The sequence below is a fragment of the Strongylocentrotus purpuratus genome, unplaced genomic scaffold (genome assembly GCF_000002235.5).
Source record: "Strongylocentrotus purpuratus isolate Spur 01 unplaced genomic scaffold, Spur_5.0 spur5_scaffold_16, whole genome shotgun sequence".
In the NCBI taxonomy this organism is placed as follows: domain Eukaryota; kingdom Metazoa; phylum Echinodermata; class Echinoidea; order Camarodonta; family Strongylocentrotidae; genus Strongylocentrotus; species Strongylocentrotus purpuratus.
In genome coordinates, this window is record NW_022145601.1 from 26,538,715 (window position 1) to 26,559,021 (window position 20,307).

Consider the following 20,307-nt stretch of genomic DNA (forward strand, 5'->3'; position numbering starts at 1 on the left):
TTTGGACAATCCAGTACATTTGTGGCATCATTGATTGTTGATACTTTAGATACATGAATAAAATCTACGTGTTGGCAATATAAATGCACAAGTAGGAAGTTTAAGCATAGATATAGGGGAGAGAAGAGAAAGAGAGAGAAAGATAAGAGAAAGAGAAAGAGAGAGAAAGAGAAAGAGAGAGACAGAGAGAGAGAGAGAGGGGATAGAGAACGGGAGAAAGAGGAGAAAGATATATAATTTGTACACTGTATTGTATATACATTTACATGTTAAGATATCTTGGAATATATTATTACCTACACCGATGATTCCGAGATATCTTAACATGAAAGTTATAATCAATAACAATGACTTGAATAATAGCTACATTATACCAGGTACACATTTACTACACCAGGGTGGAGAGTGGCAAACGTACCTGCGATTTCTACTGCAGTCGTACCGATGCCCTGGAGTGCTCGCGATAGAAAAAGTACCAAGATCGAGTCAGCAAAGCCCATCACTGTAAAATTCAAAGAATTTAATTAGTTTTTTCCATTTGCTTTCTACTGAAAATAAAAAGGGCTGGAGAGAGAGCGAGAGAAAAAAAAAGCCCTCTTCTTTAATGAAGATTAAGGAATCGATTAACTTCGTATAGGGGTTGTGTAGAATTATATGTGAAATAATTACAAGTATATAGGGTGGCTGTACAATATTTCTTTCGCAAGAAAAATGGAAATTTAAGATTTATAAAGCAATTAATAAATAAAGATGGGGGTAAGTCACTATAACAACCTACAATTTTCTCATTCTTCATCGGATTTTCATCAAACTTTGAATTACTTGTTTCTTTACGTTTTCTGCTTTAATTGGACTTTCTCTTTAAGTTACGGATTAACAGACGAAGAGAAAGAGAGTAAGTGAGAGAAAGAAAAGAGAGAGGGAGAGAGAGAGTGAGAGAGGTGATAAAAAAGAGTAGCAGTAATAACAACAACATTGTCAACATCAAGAAGGATCTTACTCAAGCAGGCGATCAGAGTCAAGAGTGTACCGAAGAAAAACATTGAAAACAGTCCAACTCTGAAAAAGAAAATACCAATCAACAATATTTAATCAAGCATTAACTGAAGGCCCAAAGGGATAGGCCCAGAAATAAATATGTGATAATTCAAATTCATGGATGGTCCAAAGCGCTTATTATGATATCGCTCCAATTTAGTCGTCTATTTTGAGTAATAAGAATAAAGGCTTCTTACATACATACATACATGTATTGTCTTGTTGGGCGAGGAATTGGAAAACTTAGAGAGAGAGAGAGTGTGTGTGAGAGAGAGAGAGAGAGAGAGAGAGAGAGAGAGAGAGAATTCTCGCTACCCCAAATAGCGATTCTGCCGAGATCCGGGGAAAATCCTGAAAACGCGCATTGCATTATGGGATAGCTTTTCGACATTACAGCTTCCTGTGCAGGCGTTCGTGATCACAACCCTCTCTTTCACGGTAGAGTTTAACGGCCTTTTGTGCTTAAGTCACTAATTCTGCCCGAAGCTTTCCATTGCATATTATAATCTGTACAAATTACACTGATTGGCATCGACTTTAGCGTGCGTGAAAACTCTGCACAGCGAACACAGGCGCTAGCGCCAGCGGGATGGGACTCTATACCGGAAGTTGTAGTGACGACCCGAGAGAGTGAAAATTACCTCGTCTCGCGAATTTCGAGATTTTCGTACCTATTTAGGGTAGCGAGAATTATCTAGAATTTGTAATTGTACATTCGATAAAATGAAATTGAGTACAGTCCTGCATGTTCGAAGTCTCACTTATCGACAATAAAGATTGCAGGAACAGTCAGCAAGATCCTCATCAAGAACGTTGTTGCCAGGAGCAACCCATTTTGGAAACTAAGCCTCTCACGACAGTCGTGTAGGGGAGCTAAGAGGGGATCTGGAGTGGAGCTGGTTGTATTAGAGGGTGTGACATCCCTTGAACTGTGATAAGACTCGGTCTGCCCCGTCAAACATTCCGACATGTTGAATAGTCCCGTCTGATGTGAGAGCTCCAGACACATAGAACGGTACACATTCCGGTAACAAAGATGGAGTAGAACTTCAGGAGACACTGGTACTGTATTCAGAGAGAATAAAAGGAGGAAGGAGGAAGGGAGAATGCGGAATATTGAAGGGGGAGAGAGAGAGAGAGAGAGAAGGGGGAGAATTAGGGGGAGAATGGGAGGGAGAGATAGAGAGAGAGAGAGAGGAGGATGGGAGAAGTGTGTGTGTGTGTGTGCGGGTGCGTGTGTGTGTGTGTGAGAGAGAGAGAGAGAGAGAGAGAGAGAGGGGGGAGAGAGAGAGAGAGAGAGAGATGGGGGGGGGGGGAGAGATGAGATCTTAGTAAATCTTCTATCAACAATTAATTTTTTACTTAAATTTAAATAATTTATGCATGGCTAAGAAAATTGTTAAATAGGCTTTATCTCCACAATTCTTCTTCTAAGGCCATTAAAAATAATAAACATGTTTAGCGTCCCCGCCCGCTTCCTTTTGGGGGACCGCCTCCTCTTAACACTGCTAAAATGGACCTATTTCTCATTTAAAAAAAAAAAAAAAAAATGTCGGCCGCCATCTTGAAAAATAGCCCGAATGTCAGGGAAAATGTACCGAGCGGCCATTTTGAGCGGCCATTTTGAAAGAAAGAAAAAAGGGCCTCCTCCTTCCTATTTTTCGAAAAAACAGGACGATAAACATGTTTTTTTTTTTTTTGGCCCAATGCGTTTCAAATAAATACACATTTTTCTATGTAACTCATTTATAAAGTTATTATCGTTTGTTTGTAGTTTTATATCTCCGTCTTGACATCCAATTTAAAGGCACAATCATATCTTTATGTAAAAGATGTTACTGTAAAAGATGTTCCCCTGTCTGTGAGTGATGAAGTAATTATTCATGAGCTAGAAGGGAAAAATGTAAAGTGAGAGGAAAATAGTAAGACAACGTCTGCGAGTGAATGGCCAGCTTACATCATGTTTGAACGGCGACAGGGTCTTGTACATGGAATTGCTGGAGAAACCGATCGACCGCCATGTTAGGCTTGCCTCGTTCAAGGCTCGCATCTTCCACGATGGTCAAATATCCGGAGCGTCTTTAGCAACGTGCTCGAGATGCCTAGAGACTGGTCACCATGCATCAACGTGCGTCAAGCCATTCGTATGCAAACGATGCAAAGGAACGGGTCACAAAAGCTATGAATGTGAAGCGTCACATGATCAGACCCCGAGCGTCGGCACCACAGGTGAGCATGAGCCGATGAATGGTGAACGCCCTAGTGGCACTGAGAGTTCGGTGAACATGAGTCACATAGCACGAGTAGTAAACACAGCCGTGGAAAAAAATGTAAACAACACAAGTTCATTGGCGCAGAAAGATGTACACCTGTCAGTGCAAGTCAAAGCTCGGATCCCGAGAACAGCGATAACAATGATGGATATGAATCAACCGACCACCGATCAGAAAATGCGGAGAGAGACAAAGATAAGAAACGAAAAGATCGACAAGAAAGAAAAAGGAGAAGAAAGGATTCAAACAAAAAAATAGTTCAGGTAACTATACTCATCAGAAGAAAATCGAAGAAACGAAGGAGAAGCCTGGTTACAAATCAGTATATAACAACTTTAGAATATTATATCAATGATCGAAGGTGTTAATTGTTTAAATCTCTTTTCTCTGAATTGGAGAGGGCTAAGAAATAAGCAAAAAAGAAATATGTTGTTTCAATTTCTTGTTAGACAAAAGTCAAATGTAATTTTATGACACAGGAAACATTTTTGACAGAAGAAATACAAAAAAAAAATTGATGAAGAATGGGGAGATAAAACTTTTCACTCGTTTGGAACGAAGCATAGCGGGGTGTTGTAATCCTCATAAAGAAGAACGTGTCATTTCATACCAGATTAATTCAGCTATCAAATGACGGTAGAGTTATAATAGTGGTTGAAATAGAAGCAGGAGAGAGAAAAAATTTGTTGATTAATGTCTATGCACCAACTTAAAAATAGAACAAAGATGTGTTCTATGAACGTCTATCTAGATGTATAAGAAATGTTGACAAATTAGATTCCTATGCATTGATTATTGGTGGTGACTTTAATTGTGTTAATAACGATGCGTCGTTAGCTACTATCGGATGTAGAACAGTTTACAAACAGCCTAAAGAATATATAAAGTTACTGAAACAATATGGTATGATTGATATTTGGAGAAAAATGCATAGAGATATAAAAAAAATTACATATCGAAATACTCATTTAAAAATGGCGTCGAGAATTGACTTTTGGATAGTGCACAGTACCTTTAAGGAATTTGTACAGCGCACATGTAGAGGGAAAATACCTGATTTCTATTGTGACTTACTTTGTACATGGTTTGCTGTAAAGCAAGTTAATTATGTAAAAGATATACACCACACCTATGGAAGTGTTACAAAAGAAATGATTTGGTTAAATTGTGATATCAAATTTAAAGTAAAAGCATTATTGTATAAAAATTGGATAAAATCGGGTATATTATTTTTAGGGGATATAGTGATAGGAAATAGATTTTTGACTGTCAAAGAATTGAAAGATAAACTTATCTATTATGATGGTAGATGGTTGAGAGAATACGCCAAAATAAGAACCGCAATACAACAAAAATGGAGGCGAATCATAAAATATGGCGAACAAGTTTATGATTTCAACGATTACAAACGTAAATCAGTGATATACTCTAATTTGAATTTGAATTGTTTTGAATTCTCAATACACTCTATTACTGTGAAAAAATATTTACGGAACTCATAAAAAAATAATCCAAACACCATCTAGGGCGGTAGACTTCTGGAACAAAACCTTAGAGACAAATTTTACTATTAAGTGGGATTCTTTATGGTTATTTAAATTGAAATATGCTCGTGATAATTATTTGATACAATTCAACTTTAAATTTATGTATAATATTTTACCATCACCTGTTAATTTATTCAAATGGAAAATCAAAGAAAACAATTTGTGTTATTACTGTAATAAACCTGGTACTATTATACATGTATTTTTTTAATGCGAAAATATTTACCGATTTTGGAACGTTATTGAAATATTATTATGTAACTCCTTCTGTAAAGATTTTAAATTCTCACCCATTTGTGTTGTATATGGTTTCCATGACGCAAAAGAAAAAGTTACAGATATTGATTTAATACTTCATTATGCTTTATTTGCAATCTATAAAGCGAGTGTTGGAAATCAATTTAATAAAATGTAGTGACGAGAATAATAAGCAAATATTTTTTATTTATGTTGAAATACAAAATAGAAGTAGAGGAAAACAAAACTAAGACAACGAATTTGAATATTATTAAGTGGAAGAAGACAATTACTAATTTAAAATCTGCTTTCAAGTAAATATAGATATAATTTGATTTGACCTCATTTAGACATGTGATTAAGTGCTTTGTTATGAATATTTATGTACTACGATGTTATCCATGATTTTATATGAATAAAGATTTATTTCAACAACAAACAAAAAATATATCTTTAAATAGTCTGCGACTGTGTGCCAACCACTTCTCGCAATATTGTAACAAATGCCCTGATTTTCTATTACCATTTGCCCACATTTTCTGCATAAGATTATCTCCTGATTAGTGAATCCAAAATTTCTGTAAGTCGAAATGTTACAACTCGTCGATAATCTTGTTTTATACTTGAAATCTCGGAGTTTGTGGTAGACAATGTTTGACCAGGGTGGCTTTAGAATACTATGGTTTAAAAGCTGCTGAGCATCATTTGCTGAGAAACATTCGATCAGAAATAACTCGGAAGTTGCGGGCTATACGATTCTAGTTCAAGAATATAGTTGGTCATGGTTGTTAGCAATTCTTACTTTATCACCTGATTAAATTCATAACATTTGAGAATTCTTCTAATCAGTATATTACCGAACATGTTCGTTTGAGAAAAAAAATCACAGATAAAATCAGGGCTTCTTTTAGAGTACAACGGCTTTATTCAGCTTTTTCAATGTAATTATCATATTTATGATTGTATCTTTTCTTATAACTATTAATATGTAGATTATGTTCCTTTATTGTATGATTTTTTTTCCCAAATTTTTTATTGATTTTCGAAATTTTTTGTAACATTACAAAAACAACAATCATACAAGAATTAAATAATTGTATAACATTAAAAGAACAATAATCAAATACGAATCACTGTAACAATTACCCCCCCCCCCCCAAAAAAAAAGAAACAAACAAACAAAAAAACAACAACAATCAAACAAACAAACAGACCTGATGTAAAAACTAAAAAATCAGTCTCGGGTGGTTTGAACTGTATCATTATCAAAATATAATTATGAATAATTAAAATAAATTCTCAATAGGGGACCATTTTCTATAGTGCATGTTTTCTTTGTGCTTTTGTTTAGCAATTACCAATTCTATATGTCTGATTTTGCAAATGAACGTTTCAAAACCTATGAAACTTACTACTAAATTCCTGCATTTCTGAATATAAATGTATCTCTTCAATAAGATAATTAAGTGATTTAATAATATTTTATGTGGTCCCTTCCAATCCTTTATGAATCCAAACATCATTCTTTTCCTAGATAGATCCTCATATCTGACAGATAGCTTTAGACCAATTTTATCAACAAAAGCTCGTCTTAAATCTTCAGCAACCTTACACTCATAAAAAAGGTGTAAAGGAGTTTCAACAGAGGTCTCGCACAATGTGCAAAGTTCTGTCTGAACTTGCTTCATTTTAAATAGTCTCTCATTGGTGTATAGAATATTATGCAAAATTTTAAACTGGAAGACTCTCATCTTAACTTCTATTGTGCATTTAAATGGGAGTAGATACATTTGTGGCCATTCCTCCTCTTCTATCCCATATTTAGTGGAAAATAGGGGTTCACAGACAGGTCTACATGTCAATTTACTAACTAAATCAACATAAATATTTCTAGTTTTTAGTTTTTGAATTTCTACTGTCAAAAGGTCAGACTGATCATGTTCATAATCTATTTTCTCCAAGAACATTTGTACCAATAATTGATTAAATGAACTTCCCCATTTCTTCCTGACTAGCGATACTATCATGTAGTATTTACCTGGTACTCCTCTTGCTTTCCAAAGATTAAATTGCACAATGTTTCCATGTAGATCAAAAAGTTGATATACATAACATCGACCTGCCTCATGAAAGGCCTTACAGTAAACTGATTTATTATCAATAAGAATATATTGATTGTTCCAAACAATTTGACTAAGTACACTTGCTTGGGCTCCTTGACCATCAACAAATTGATTATACTCCTTTGTCTTGGACCATGCTAACAACAAGTTATGATAAAATATGGGAATTCCAAGAGAATTCAACTGGCTCATAGAATAATTACTCATAAAAATCAATTTTCCACCAAATCGTTTACTATAGTGGTCAAAGAACAACTTCCAATGATGATCTGATTCTGTATAATATCTCTGAATCCACTTAACCAGCTGTGTCTCTATCATGCATTTTAGTTTCGGGAATTTAAGACCACCTTCAGTATAATCTGCAATCATTGTTGCCCGTGATATCTTCATTGTATGATTAGTAATGATTATTATTGAGTATAATTATTATGTATTATCGATAAAGTGGAAATAAATGAATTATAAATTTGAAACCGGCTATGGCAGTGACAACTCGAGATATTAATGCTGAATTGTTATTCAGATCACGTCTATCCTAATCTACAAATGAAATACAATTGCAAGTAAATTATGCATTTTAAGGCTTCTCTTGATACACGTAATGGGTTAACCGCACCGTACGGGTCGCGCAAGGAGATACCCGCAAGAGTAATAATAATAATAATGATAATAATAATAAAATATGCCTATACCGCAAATATTATAATGCCTCTAAGCGGTTAAGAAGGAAATAAGTGATGAGTAAAGGAAACAGAATAACGCGGGTGCGCATATACAGACAACTTGTACGTCACTACCTATCTCTCCTCTTCTCTTCCCATGGAGTTATCGATACAAAAATAAATGTAAAAAGCCATGGGTAACTCGTGGTTTATTGAAAACAATGAATCATAAACATAAGCTTTATGGTAGTTATGTCAAGAGGCCAACAGCTGAGAATAAAAAGAAATATGCTGATTATAAGAATGTCTTGGTTAATACTCTTCGTATAGCTCAGTTCAGTTCAGTTCATTTATTTCAATCATAAAACCATAACATAATATATATACAAAAGTAACATGAAACAATCATAATCTTATAATATTGGAATTAAGAAATTGGAGACTAAAAAGGAAGTTTGAAAAACTTGTAAGTAAAATAGTCCCCTGACATAAATAATAAATAACGAGATTCCATGGTTGTATACGTTACGACAATAATAACAATATATAAATAATATACTACACATTATAGATACACACACACACGCACACACGCACGCACACACATGCATGGTACATTGCAAGAAAAAGAAAGAGTTAAGGGAAATAAGAAGAGACCAACTGTCTCTTCAATAGAACTTTAAAGGATGATATAGTTGTGCATAATGTTAGCTTATCAGTTAAATCATTCCAAATCCGGGGACCATTATGTCTAAAAGAGTAAAGCATTAACTGGGTAGAGACCTTTGGATAATGATATTTGATACAGGAACGAGTATTATACGAATGAACAGATTTATTAAGGATAAACATTTGACAAACTCTTTTAGGTACATAATTATTATAAACATTATACATCATAATAGCACTTTGAATTTTATGTATATCATAAATATTGAGTGTTCTTAAGCGAAAAAACAGGGGACGTGAATGAGCTTGATAATGGGAGTTTGTACAAATTCTTAAAGCTTTCTTTTGAAGTTTATGGAGAGGTTCTAGTTTAGTTGTTCCCACACCGGCCCAGGTGATATTACAGTAATGTAAGTAAGGCAAAATTAAACAATTATACAACATAAACAAAACTTTTTCAGGCAGAAATACACGTAATTTACAAAGAACACCAATGTTTTTAGATATTTTGTTAGTTATATACAATCGATGATCCTGAAAAGATAAAGTATCATCCAAAAGGATACCAAGAAATTTAACAGAAGAGGACACGTTTAAATGTATATTGTTTATAAATATTTGTACATCATTAATATTGCAAGGATTAGTTTTATTATGAAAATAAAGTACACTTGTTTTGTCATAATTTATAATCAATTCATTAGCATTAAACCATTCAACAACCTTTTCTAATTCTTTATTTACTTCTGACATTAATTTATCAAAATCATTATGAGATGCAGTCAGGTTTGTGTCGTCAGCAAATAAGACAAAATGAAAAAAAGATGAAGCAGAACTAAGGTCATTTATGTAAATTAAAATAGGAGAGGACCCAGCATGGAGCCCTGTGGGACTCCATACTGGATCCTCTCTCTGTCAGAAATAAAGCTGTTGTATGATGTGAATTGAATACGATCACTTAAATAGTCCCTGAACCATTCCCAAGCAATACCGCGTATACCAAAATGTTTTAATTTAGTGAGGAGAATATCATGGTTAATAACATCGAAAGCTTTCGACAAATCAAGAAACAAGCCTAATGTATGCAATTTATTATCTAATTTATTGAGTATGTAATCATGAAGGTCAATTAGAGCATGTCCACATGATGAGTTTTTTCTAAAACCATATTGAGAAACAGTCAGAAGATTATTTTTATTAATATGATTAAAGAGCCTATTATAAATTAATTTCTCCAGTATCTTAGAAAAACAGGGGAGTAATGTTATTGGTCGATAGTTAGAGAATATATGGGGATCACCTTTTTTAAATATGGGTATGATTTTTCCTACTTTAAAATTCTTGGGAACTTTTCCTGACAAGAAGGAAAGATTACATATAAAAACAATAGGTTTGACAATGAAATGTATAACATGTTTTATAATGAACTGACTTATTCCTTCAAAATCTGTGCTCTTGGTTGAATTGAGCAATTTGACAATATTCAAAACTTCTGTTACATTGGTAGGATGAAAAAATATTGATTTGCTACAAGGATCTCGTAAAAATGAACTAAAATTGCATTTCGGTTTCTGAATATGTTGAGATTTTAGTTTTGTAGCAATACTAGAAAAATAAGAATTAAATTCATTTACAATCAATTGACGATCAGTTAACTTGTCCTTATCTTTAAGAAAATAATTAGGAAATTGGCATTTTCTTCTCTTTCCTAATAAATCATTAATAACTTCCCAAGTTTTAGACATATTATTCCTATTCTTCTGTAATAAATCACAAAAATATTTTTTTCTTACAGACTGTAGGATTGAGTTTAATTTATTTCTAAATTTTTTATATTTACATTCATTACTGTCGTTTCTTTTCTTACAAAATGTTTTATATAATCTATACTTTTTATTAATCTTTTTTAACAGTAAAGGGGTTATCCAAGGTTTTCGTGGCAGTTTTCTTTTCTTCACTTTACGAACAACAAAGTTATGATCATACACAGTTTTAAATATGTTTAAAAATGAATTATAGGCCTCATCTACATCACAAGAAAAAAATACTTCATTCCATTCTAAAACAGATAAATCTCTCTGAAATGAACTTAAACTTAGAGGATCCGTTTTCCTTATGTGGAAAAATGACGATGGTCTATGACAAGGACTAATAGAGAGGTTGGTTATTTGGAAAATAGGTAGATGGTCCGTTATATCACTATAGAAAATACCAGAGTGAATGTCTTTAGTGACTACATTTGTCAAGATATTATCGATCAAAGTGACAGACTTCTTACAAATTCTTGTAGGTTTGTCAATTAATGGGCGAAATGAGTTGTTATACATAATATTTACAAAATCATCAATGCATTGAAGCGAATTATATTTAAGTAGATCAATGTTATAATCTCCCATTATATAAACTGATTTATTTTCTAAAGATATTTTTTCAAGACAAGCATTCATATTCTCATTGAAATCACAAATGGGTTTATTAAGGTCTCTGTAAATTATACCAACAATTATGTTTTTACAATTATCCAATATGATTTCAATAAAAAGATATTCACAGAGAGTTTCAGGTAAATAAATATCATCTCGAACTTTAGCATCAAATAATTCATTAACCAGGAGTGCAACCCCTCCACCTCTCCTACCTCGTCTGTCATTATGATAAAATGTGTAACCATCCCTATTAAATAATAACATTGTGTTATCGTGAATCCAGGTTTCACTAAAACCATATATAGAAAATTTTAAGTTAAGTTGACTAATAAATTGATCAATAGCGTCAAAATTTTTATTCAAACTTCTAGAATTAAAGTGGAGAATGCTAAATTTTTGTTTATAGTTATTAATTAAATCTTGGTTCACATTAAAATCAACAGGTAGCCAGTACTTAATGGGATTATTAGATGTGAAAAATTATCATCTGGATCAATATCATTAAGCGACCCATTTTCATCTGTATCAAGCCTTGTCGAAAACATATCAAAGTTCATATCATTATTAGTAATATCATATTGCACTTCAGAAAACATACATTTAAACTCTATATCATTTACTTGATTGAAAGGAAATACATGCTGAGATATATCCATACAGTTTCAATAGCACAAAATCACACTTCATGCACACATTCACGCACACCAAGATAAGAGATACAAATTACAAAATAGCAGATATAGCAAGTTAACACAAAAATATAATGAAAAAAGAAATACAATTAACTCAAAGTGAGAGGAATAGGTCATTAACCTAGGATGTAATTCAAAATAGAAAAAAAATTAGACTTACATAAAATTTTGGAAAATATTGATGACATGTCTTTTTTTCAAGATATCAAATAGGTAACTTCAAGAAAGACTCGTAATTTAACTTCATGCAGGTAGAATAAAATGTTCTTCATCATTTCATCAGTTTTCATATGTTTTCAATGTCTTTCACGGAAAAAATCCGCTTCATTGTTTTATTGTCCCCAGTTTTGATGGATACAAGTATGCGTCCATCCATTGACCATGCCGACTCTAGCCAAGCAAAGTTATTACAATGATTTGTTCCACATTGTTAAAGGCGATATTAGGAAAACGTCTCATATCAATGAATTGTTAAGTCGGTCAAATAGGCATTCACTTCCTCAAGAGATGGATTTTAATGGAGTACTTCTTTCATCTGCCAAGGATAAGGCTGAAAGTTGTAATAAATATTTCATTGGATTACCCATGAAAATCAGTGCAGACATTCCTCAATAACCACAATCTTTTAAAGATTATATGAAACAGTGTGATGATAATGCATCTATGTTTCTAAAACCAACTTCAAAATCTGAGATCATCGATATTGTGTTGTCTTTGAAACCATCTAAATCTAGTGGTTCTGATGATATTTCACCTAGAATTATAAAGGAGTGCATTCAACTTATTTTGATCTCTGATGTAAAATCATTAATATGTCTTTATCTCAGGGAGTTGTTCCTGATAAACTCATAGTAGCTAAAGTGGTACCAGTGTATAACAAATCTGACCGTAAAAACGTCATTAATTATAGGCCAATAGCACTGTTACCAATCTTTTCTAAAATTCTTGCAAAAATAATTTATAAACGCTTCAATGAGTTTCTATCTAAAAAGGATATAATAATAATAATAATAGCTAGTTCTTATATAGCGCTTTTTAGGACCGAAGGCCCTCTCAAAGCGCTTTACAGATATATATATTATTACCCCGGTCATCGGATTCAGGCTTACCCGCACACAATGTATGCACATTCTCCACTCCCTGGGGAGCATTCCAGCCAGGCGTCATTTTTACAAGCGCACACTTGCTAATCTAAGCACATTAGCTTTCGCATCCTACCGGGTACCCATTTAACACCTGTGTGGAGAGTGGCAAATGAAGATCAATGTCTTGCCAAAGGACATTGTGCCGCGTCGGGACTTGAACCGCGGACCTTGTGATCCACAGTCTGGTGACATATCCACTCGTCCACGACACCTCAACACCTCTATCTTGATTCCGCAGGAGTGTGGTTCTCGTAAGCACTTCTCCACACAAATATTGATGGAGACAAGTATTGTTTGGGGATATTCTTAGATATATCATGGACCTATTACGGAATGGACATTCATCGTTTTCTTAACGAATTCATTGTGATTGTCTCCATCAATGTCGTCTCAATAACATTCCGTACATGTAATTGGTCTCATCATGGTCGCCGGCAAAAAGCCGGGACAGAATCAAGATAGTGATTTTACACATGTTAATCTACTGATGCGCAGAAGATAATTACTCGCCTAAATCATGGAAAATAGATGTGCAGTTCTGGCTTATAATCGGAAATTGTTGTTCCGTGTACTGTACATGTATTTTTTTGGAAAAAATATGTTGATATTACCAGATAGAGGTTATTTTTGGATTTTTTTGGTTGTGATTTAAATTCCCGTTTCCCCCTATTTCCTCATAATATTCCAGAGTTACAACGCACAGGGCTGATACAGATCATGGCCTTCTAACTGTTTTATAAGGTCATAGGTGTGTGCGAAAGTTTGCGAATCAGTAATAATACATTTCATATCACCAAAATCGTCTGCTTTTCAACTTTGCTGCTCCCCGTTGAGGATGCTTTTATTTAAGACACACTCTTACAGAGCACACCATCCAAGCAAAACCCAAGAAAGGGAAACTGCTCCTTTGTCAATGACCGAAAATGCTTACGCAGTCGTTATTGTTAAAACAGCTGAATGTTCTCATTAAGATGCACATAATCAGAAGGCGGCGACTATGATTGGATCAAAGAAAGAACACGTTGAATGTCCATCCGTATTAAGTCCATGATACCATTGACCATGGCATCCTCTTCAGGAAACTTGAGCATTATGGAATACGTGATGTAGCTTTGTCTTGGTTCCAAGCAAAGCTATTTGTTTGACAGGACTCAATTTGTTGTGGTGGATGGTACTAATTCCCAACTTGCTTCTATTAAATATGGTGTACCTTAGGGTTCTGTTCTTGGTTCTCTGTTGTTTCTGATCTATTTACATGATATATACACTCATCAACATTATTCTCATACTCACTTTTTGCTGATGATACCAGCTTGCTGTTGGCTGATAAGAAGACTGAAGATTTATTACTAATTGCGAATCAAGAGATTCAAAAACTGTATGCATGGTATTGTTGTAATAAGTTATCGTTGAATGTTCAAAAGAGCAAATGTGTTATTTTTCGCTCAAAGGGTAAAAAGCAATCTTTACATCATTGTGGAAGGATTCCCTGTATTGTGGGTCATTGATCATTAGCCAATTTAATGAATAAGGAAGGCGCAAGACAAAAACATTAACAGTTGAATGCAAATCGATGGTTTGAATGTAATTAAGAAATATTCAAATCATCACATTTTTAAATGCATTAAGGAACACCATTCTCACACACATGACACCCGCAGGTGCTCACCCGAGCATACAACTTTGCATTTGGGAGCTATGTGTACTTTTAGTGTGCAGAAGAAGAAGATGAACATTTCACGTTTTTGTCCCTTAGCTCAGGTGACCAAATGAAACAATATCTTTGTTATAGCTTCCTCACTAAAGAGAGTTTAAGTTTTAAGACCTGAAACTTTCTACCTATAAGTATTATTCTGATGTCACTGGCAAAGCGATGCAAATGAGAGCTACTGCTTTAACAATATAATATGAAAGGTTGCTTTGAAACATAATGTGAACCTTTCTGCATTGACTTATTACTTCGTTGTGAGCAGAGGAGGTGTATCGGCTTCATATTACTTTAACTGGTAAGTGCCGATATCTATTTTTGAACAATTGATGATAAATATTGCATGATTCAATAGAAGTATTTTTATAAGATATATGTTTATTTTGATATTTTACATGTATGTACAATTAATAATGTTTGTTACTATATTTATGTTTGTATACTGTTATTGTATTATGCAGGGCTTCCTTGAAAAGCAGGTCCGTTGGCCCTTAAGTGGAACTGATTGAAACTACCCTGTTGAAAGAAAATCACGAATAAATAAATAAATCTTATATAATCAGCATAAAATCCATACATTCTGTTTCTAACGAAACTGTAGCAATTAAAAGTTATCGCCTACTCACCAACAGCAGACAAAAAAGTTTCGTCAGCGATGAGCACAGTGATTACAAGAGCGGTCGAAAAAGCTCGATTGCTTCGAAAGAAACCCAGGCAAGAACTCCACGAAATGGACGAAGGCATGATTAATTTGTACAGTATGATTCAACTATCAAACTCCTAGATTTGTAGCGTTTGAAAGGAGCAGTTTGTGTGAACAACGTAACTCCACGAGTACGTAACCGAGTTGATCAGGACGCGGCACATAGCCAATCAATTAAATTGTATTTTCGTGCGGTACAACCAAGGAGTTTTAAGAGCTAGAGTCCCAACTGGCAACATTATCATGCCAAGCAGCTGCCGTTTTCTAAGGTTGCACAATAGAATCTACAGGTGTGTTGAACCTTTGATGCCCGAGTTTCGAAGCCGCCAATAACATTGGAAAGCTTGAGTAGTGATTTTGTTCACAAATGAATATCGTTCATATTTCACTTTTTTTTTTTAACTAACAAGGGGAAAATCGAACAGATGATAAAATGTGAATACGAAAGCCTAATTGTGTCAAGAAATTTGCTTATATTGTATGAAAGCAGTTTTAATTTGTGAAAAAATAGTAAAATGTTACAACTTAGTCCTAAAACCTGCAATTTGACACTTTTCCGGCTCACAAAATTTAAAAGTGAGTTTGTTCATGTACAGTTCTAGATGATGTTATATGTCAGATTAGTGCCCACACATGCCCAGTCGAGTAATTTTGATTAATGTTTCAGGAAATTTTGCACCATTTTCGTACGCTTGCCTCCTGTAAAGGTAAGCGCTGTGTGTATTGCTTGTATTAGGGACTTTTAGATTTGCACAACGAAAACGTGGAATGCAATGTGACGTCCCTTTAAGGCACTACCGGCACTGCCAGTGCCTTTAAAGGACGTCACATTGCCTTAAAAGGATGTCACATGCAGGCGCGTACGCAGGGGGGGGGGGGTGTTTGGGGGGTTAACCCCCCCCCCTTTGGTATTTTTATGTGTGTAAACCCCCCTAAAAAATCCCTAAACCCCCCCTTTGTTTGTTTTTTTTTAAAATTATTAAATTGACTTTACACACTGGACTTATGCTGAAAGGGAGGGGGGGGGGTGCTGGAAACACGCATATGCGTACCCTAAATAACACTTAAGTGGGGGCCGGGGCGGGGGCCAGAGCCAAACGCAAGATGAATCAAGCTCCTCGAAGGAAAATAGCTTCCCGCAACCAGATAAGTCCTTATCCATCAGATCGTCAACCAGTATCTCAACTCATTAAGGTCTACTGGTATTACATCAATTACATTCTCTGATACAAGTATCCTAATGTATAAGGCATGAGTATCATTTCAGACTTTTAAGAGGCAATAAGGTTGGACACCAATATTTCTCTCTCCATATCCAGTGTCGTCTCAAATGCAATATATGACTGTTCTTTATTCCTTAGATTTTCTCACGAGCTATATACCACTAAACAAAATTATGTATATAAACAATTTGATACAGATGCTCATTTCTTTATCCAAGGAATTCGTGACATTTGAGCTGAACACAATTTCTCTAGTTTCCCTTCTTTCTTGTATTCCCACCCTCCCTGGCTTTCTTATAATCTATTAATCAGAATCTGTCTTCAGTATACTTTTCCTTTGCCCCATTCTCATTCCTCGTATTTTCTTGTCGACCCGTTTCATTTTTCAGGCTGGATCTTTCTTTTTTTCCAATCCCTGCCTCCTTCTCATTCACTCATTCATTATTCTCTTGCACCCCCGTCACTCGTTCTTGCTCTCAATTATTTTATCTTTTCCAGCAGCCTTCAGGAAAGCTCCTTGAAGTGTGGGAGCCCCGAATTTGCCAAAAAATTGATAGCAAGATTTCACTTCAATTGTACCACAATGCGAAAGAGGATGTCATTTAAGACACACTTCTGCAACCGCCCCCTCCCCCTAGATATGTGTCTGAATACGTATATTGATTTTTAAAAGAATACATAATTTGGGTTTTCAGTTGTATGCAGAAAACCTAAATTTGTATTCTATTCGACTTCAAACACAATTGTTTTGAAAATCCTTGCAGAAATGTGTCTTAAATGACATCTCTTTCAAATTATGATACAATTTTGGTAAAATGTTGCCAAAATTTTAGAGGGGCTTTAACATAATGGAGAAGAGAGTAAAGGAAGTGAATTTCAGTTGTATGCAGAAAATCTAAATTTGTATTTTTACATCAATATTGGACTTCAAACACATTCGTTTTGAAAATCCTTGCAGAAATGTGTCTTAAATGACATCCTCTTTCACATTATGATACAATTTAAGTGAAATGTTGCCAACATTTTAGAGGGGCTTTAACATAATGGTTCCACATACAATGAACATTCTTTCTCTTTATTTTTATTCAAATATTTCTTCTTTTAACTCTTTCATTCTTTCTTCCATCAATCTTCTTCTAGTCTCTCTTCTTCCTACTAATTTACTCTCCTCTTCCACTCTCTCTCCTCTTTCAATCTCTCCTCTTCCACTCTCTCCTCTTTCAATCTCTCCTCTTCCACTCTCTCCTCTTTCAATCTCTCCTCTTCCACTCTCTCTCCTCTTTCAATCTCTCCTCTTCCACTCTCTCCTCTTTCAATCTCTCCTCTTCCACTCTCTCCTCTTTCAATCTCTCCTCTTCCACTCTCTCTCCTCTTTCAATCTCTCCTCTTCCACTCTCTCCTCTTCCACTCTCTCCTCTTCCACTCTCTCCTCTTTCAATCTCTCCTCTTCCACTCTCTCCTCTTTCAATCTCTCCTCTTCCACTCTCTCTCCTCTTTCAATCTCTCCTCTTCCACTCTCTCCTCTTTCAATCTCTCCTCTTCCACTCTCTCCTCTTTCAATCTCTCCTCTTCCACTCTCTCCTCTTTCAATCTCTCCTCTTCCACTCTCTCCTCTTTCAATCTCTCCTCTTCCACTCTCTCTCCTCTTTCAATCTCTCCTCTTCCACTCTCTCCTCTTTCAATCTCTCCTCTTCCACTCTCTCTCCTCTTTCAATCTCTCCTCTTCCACTCTCTCCTCTTTCAATCTCTCCTCTTCCACTCTCTCCTCTTTCAATCTCTCCTCTTCCACTCTCTCCTCTTTCAATCTCTCCTCTTCCACTCTCTCTCCTCTTTCAATCTCTCCTCTTCCACTCTCTCCTCTTTCAATCTCTCCTCTTCCACTCTCTCCTCTTTCAATCTCTCCTCTTCCACTCTCTCCTCTTTCAATCTCTCCTCTTCCACTCTCTCCTCTTTCAATCTCTCCTCTTCCACTCTCTCCTCTTTCAATCTCTCCTCTTCCACTCTCTCTCCTCTTTCAATCTCTCCTCTTTCAATCTCTTCTCTTCCACTCTCTCCTCTTTCACTCTCTCCTCTTTCAATCTCTCCTCTTTCAATCTCTCCTCTTCCACTCTCTCCTCTTTCAATCTCTCCTCTTCCACTCTCTCCTCTTTCAATCTCTCCTCTTCCACTCTCTCTCCTCTTTCAATCTCTTCTCTTCCACTCTCTCCTCTTTCACTCTCTCCTCTTTCAATCTCTCCTCTTTCAATCTCTCCTCTTCCACTCTCTCCTCTTTCAATCTCTCCTCTTTCAATCTCTCCTCTTTCAATCTCTCCTCTTTCAATCTCTCCTCTTCCACACATTTTTTCCTCCATATTAAAAAACAAACCCCCAAATCATTAGAAAAATGACACAAAATATACCAATGTGACTGTATACTATTCATTTTTACTATCATAAAGTTGATCATTTCTAAAGCACATACACATTCACAATATATATATATGCAAAAATATGGAATAAATAGGCATATATCCATTGATTCCATTCCATTCTTTGCACATTGTGTTTGAGAATAGAAATCATTTGTATATCTCATCAACGTCATGAATTATACAATCATCTCAGTGTTGATGAAGAGCTTCAAGTCATTTGGATCCTATCTTGTAAACTTGTTTTGTGTGATTGTAAACTTGTTTTGTGTGATAGTAAACAAATATACCATGCACTGAGAGCCTCTAGTTGAAATTATGGATCGAGGTGGCAAGAAAAGCACTATTTTTTTGAGGGGCGCAGTCCCGAAGTAAATAGTGCTATTTCTGTCGCCGAGGAATCCATAACTTCACTAGTGGCTTAAAAAAGTGCATGATATATTTGTTTTATATTTTTCAAACGAACCTTCATAAAAGTAATAATAATAATAATGTTTACTGTCACTGAAGTAGTGTTGAGTGCAGTGAGAGCAGCGCAGACCGCAACCGATAGCACATTGATCTTGATCGATTGCATACATATGACGTCATCCACAGTATAGTGCACTATACCATGGATGACGTCACAGTTACATCATAGCAATGTTATGCTTGGTCACATGATGTTATGTTGACCAATCACTGAACAGGATTTCATTGATCAAAAATATAATGTCCAATATAGCCAATACATGTAGATGGTAAAAATGATATTCAAGAGTAGACTATTAATGACACATAAAGCATTAGGTAAAATAGTATTTGGTTTATGTTCAGCACATACCACATTAAAGTGTAACCTTTCAATGTACATACACTTCAAAATAGCCTCAGAAAAAACAAATTTTACCTTGTATACAAAAGTTATCATTGCACAGTGCATTCAAGGAACGAATCCTACCAAGGTCCATTTACCTCATGTGGGTTAGGTGTGGCACATGTGGGATAGGTGTGGCACATGAGGGATAGGTGTGGCACATGTGGGATAGGTGTGGCACATGTGGGTTAGGTGTGGCACATGTAGATTACAGTGTACCAGTCGCTAAACATACTTTCGAGGGGTCAGTGACACAAAGACGTAAATCCATTTTGGGAAAAAGTGGTTCATGTGTCACTGAGCACTTGGTCTTTAAGTCTATGTTTCACTAGCCATTGACTTCAATGGGGTGTTGGGTGGAGTTACATGTAAGTCTTTGTGTTTCCTAGAAAGCCCACATTTTTCGGATCATTTTGATATCAAATACTCATTTGGGCAAAATATGGAGTTACGTCTTTGTGTCACTGAACCTTTGTTCTGTATGTTACAGGTCCTATGTCACTCTATCATATTCAAAATACGAGCTTCACATATTACTTCTATTAAGAGATGTTGCAAGTTTTAATATAATTAAAAGTTTAATACAAATTGTCT

At 35.2% G+C, this 20,307-nt stretch overlaps 1 protein-coding gene across 1 annotated transcript; it reads right to left on the minus strand.

The window, feature by feature from the left end:
* Window positions 1–1,764: 1,764 nt before the first annotated feature.
* On the minus strand, window positions 1,765–15,392 carry LOC115924603. Its single transcript, XM_030987168.1, has 2 exons — window positions 15,150–15,392; window positions 1,765–2,103 (listed from the first exon to the last, which is right to left on the minus strand). Exons 1-2 carry the CDS (start codon window positions 15,265–15,267, stop codon window positions 1,796–1,798), a joined length of 426 nt encoding a protein of 141 aa, XP_030843028.1. The 5' UTR covers window positions 15,268–15,392; the 3' UTR covers window positions 1,765–1,795.
* Window positions 15,393–20,307: the final 4,915 nt, after the last annotated feature.

What these genes read in the sequence shown, in the direction of transcription:
- LOC115924603 (XM_030987168.1), bottom strand. Translation starts at nt 15,267, where the DNA reads ATGCCTTCGTCCATTTCGTGGAGTTCTTGCCTGGGTTTCTTTCGAAGC. An exon ending in AACTTTTTTGTCTGCTGTTG is followed by an intron (nt 2,104 to 15,149) that starts GTGAGTAGGCGA and finishes CTCTGAATACAG; the next exon opens with TACCAGTGTCTCCTGAAGTT.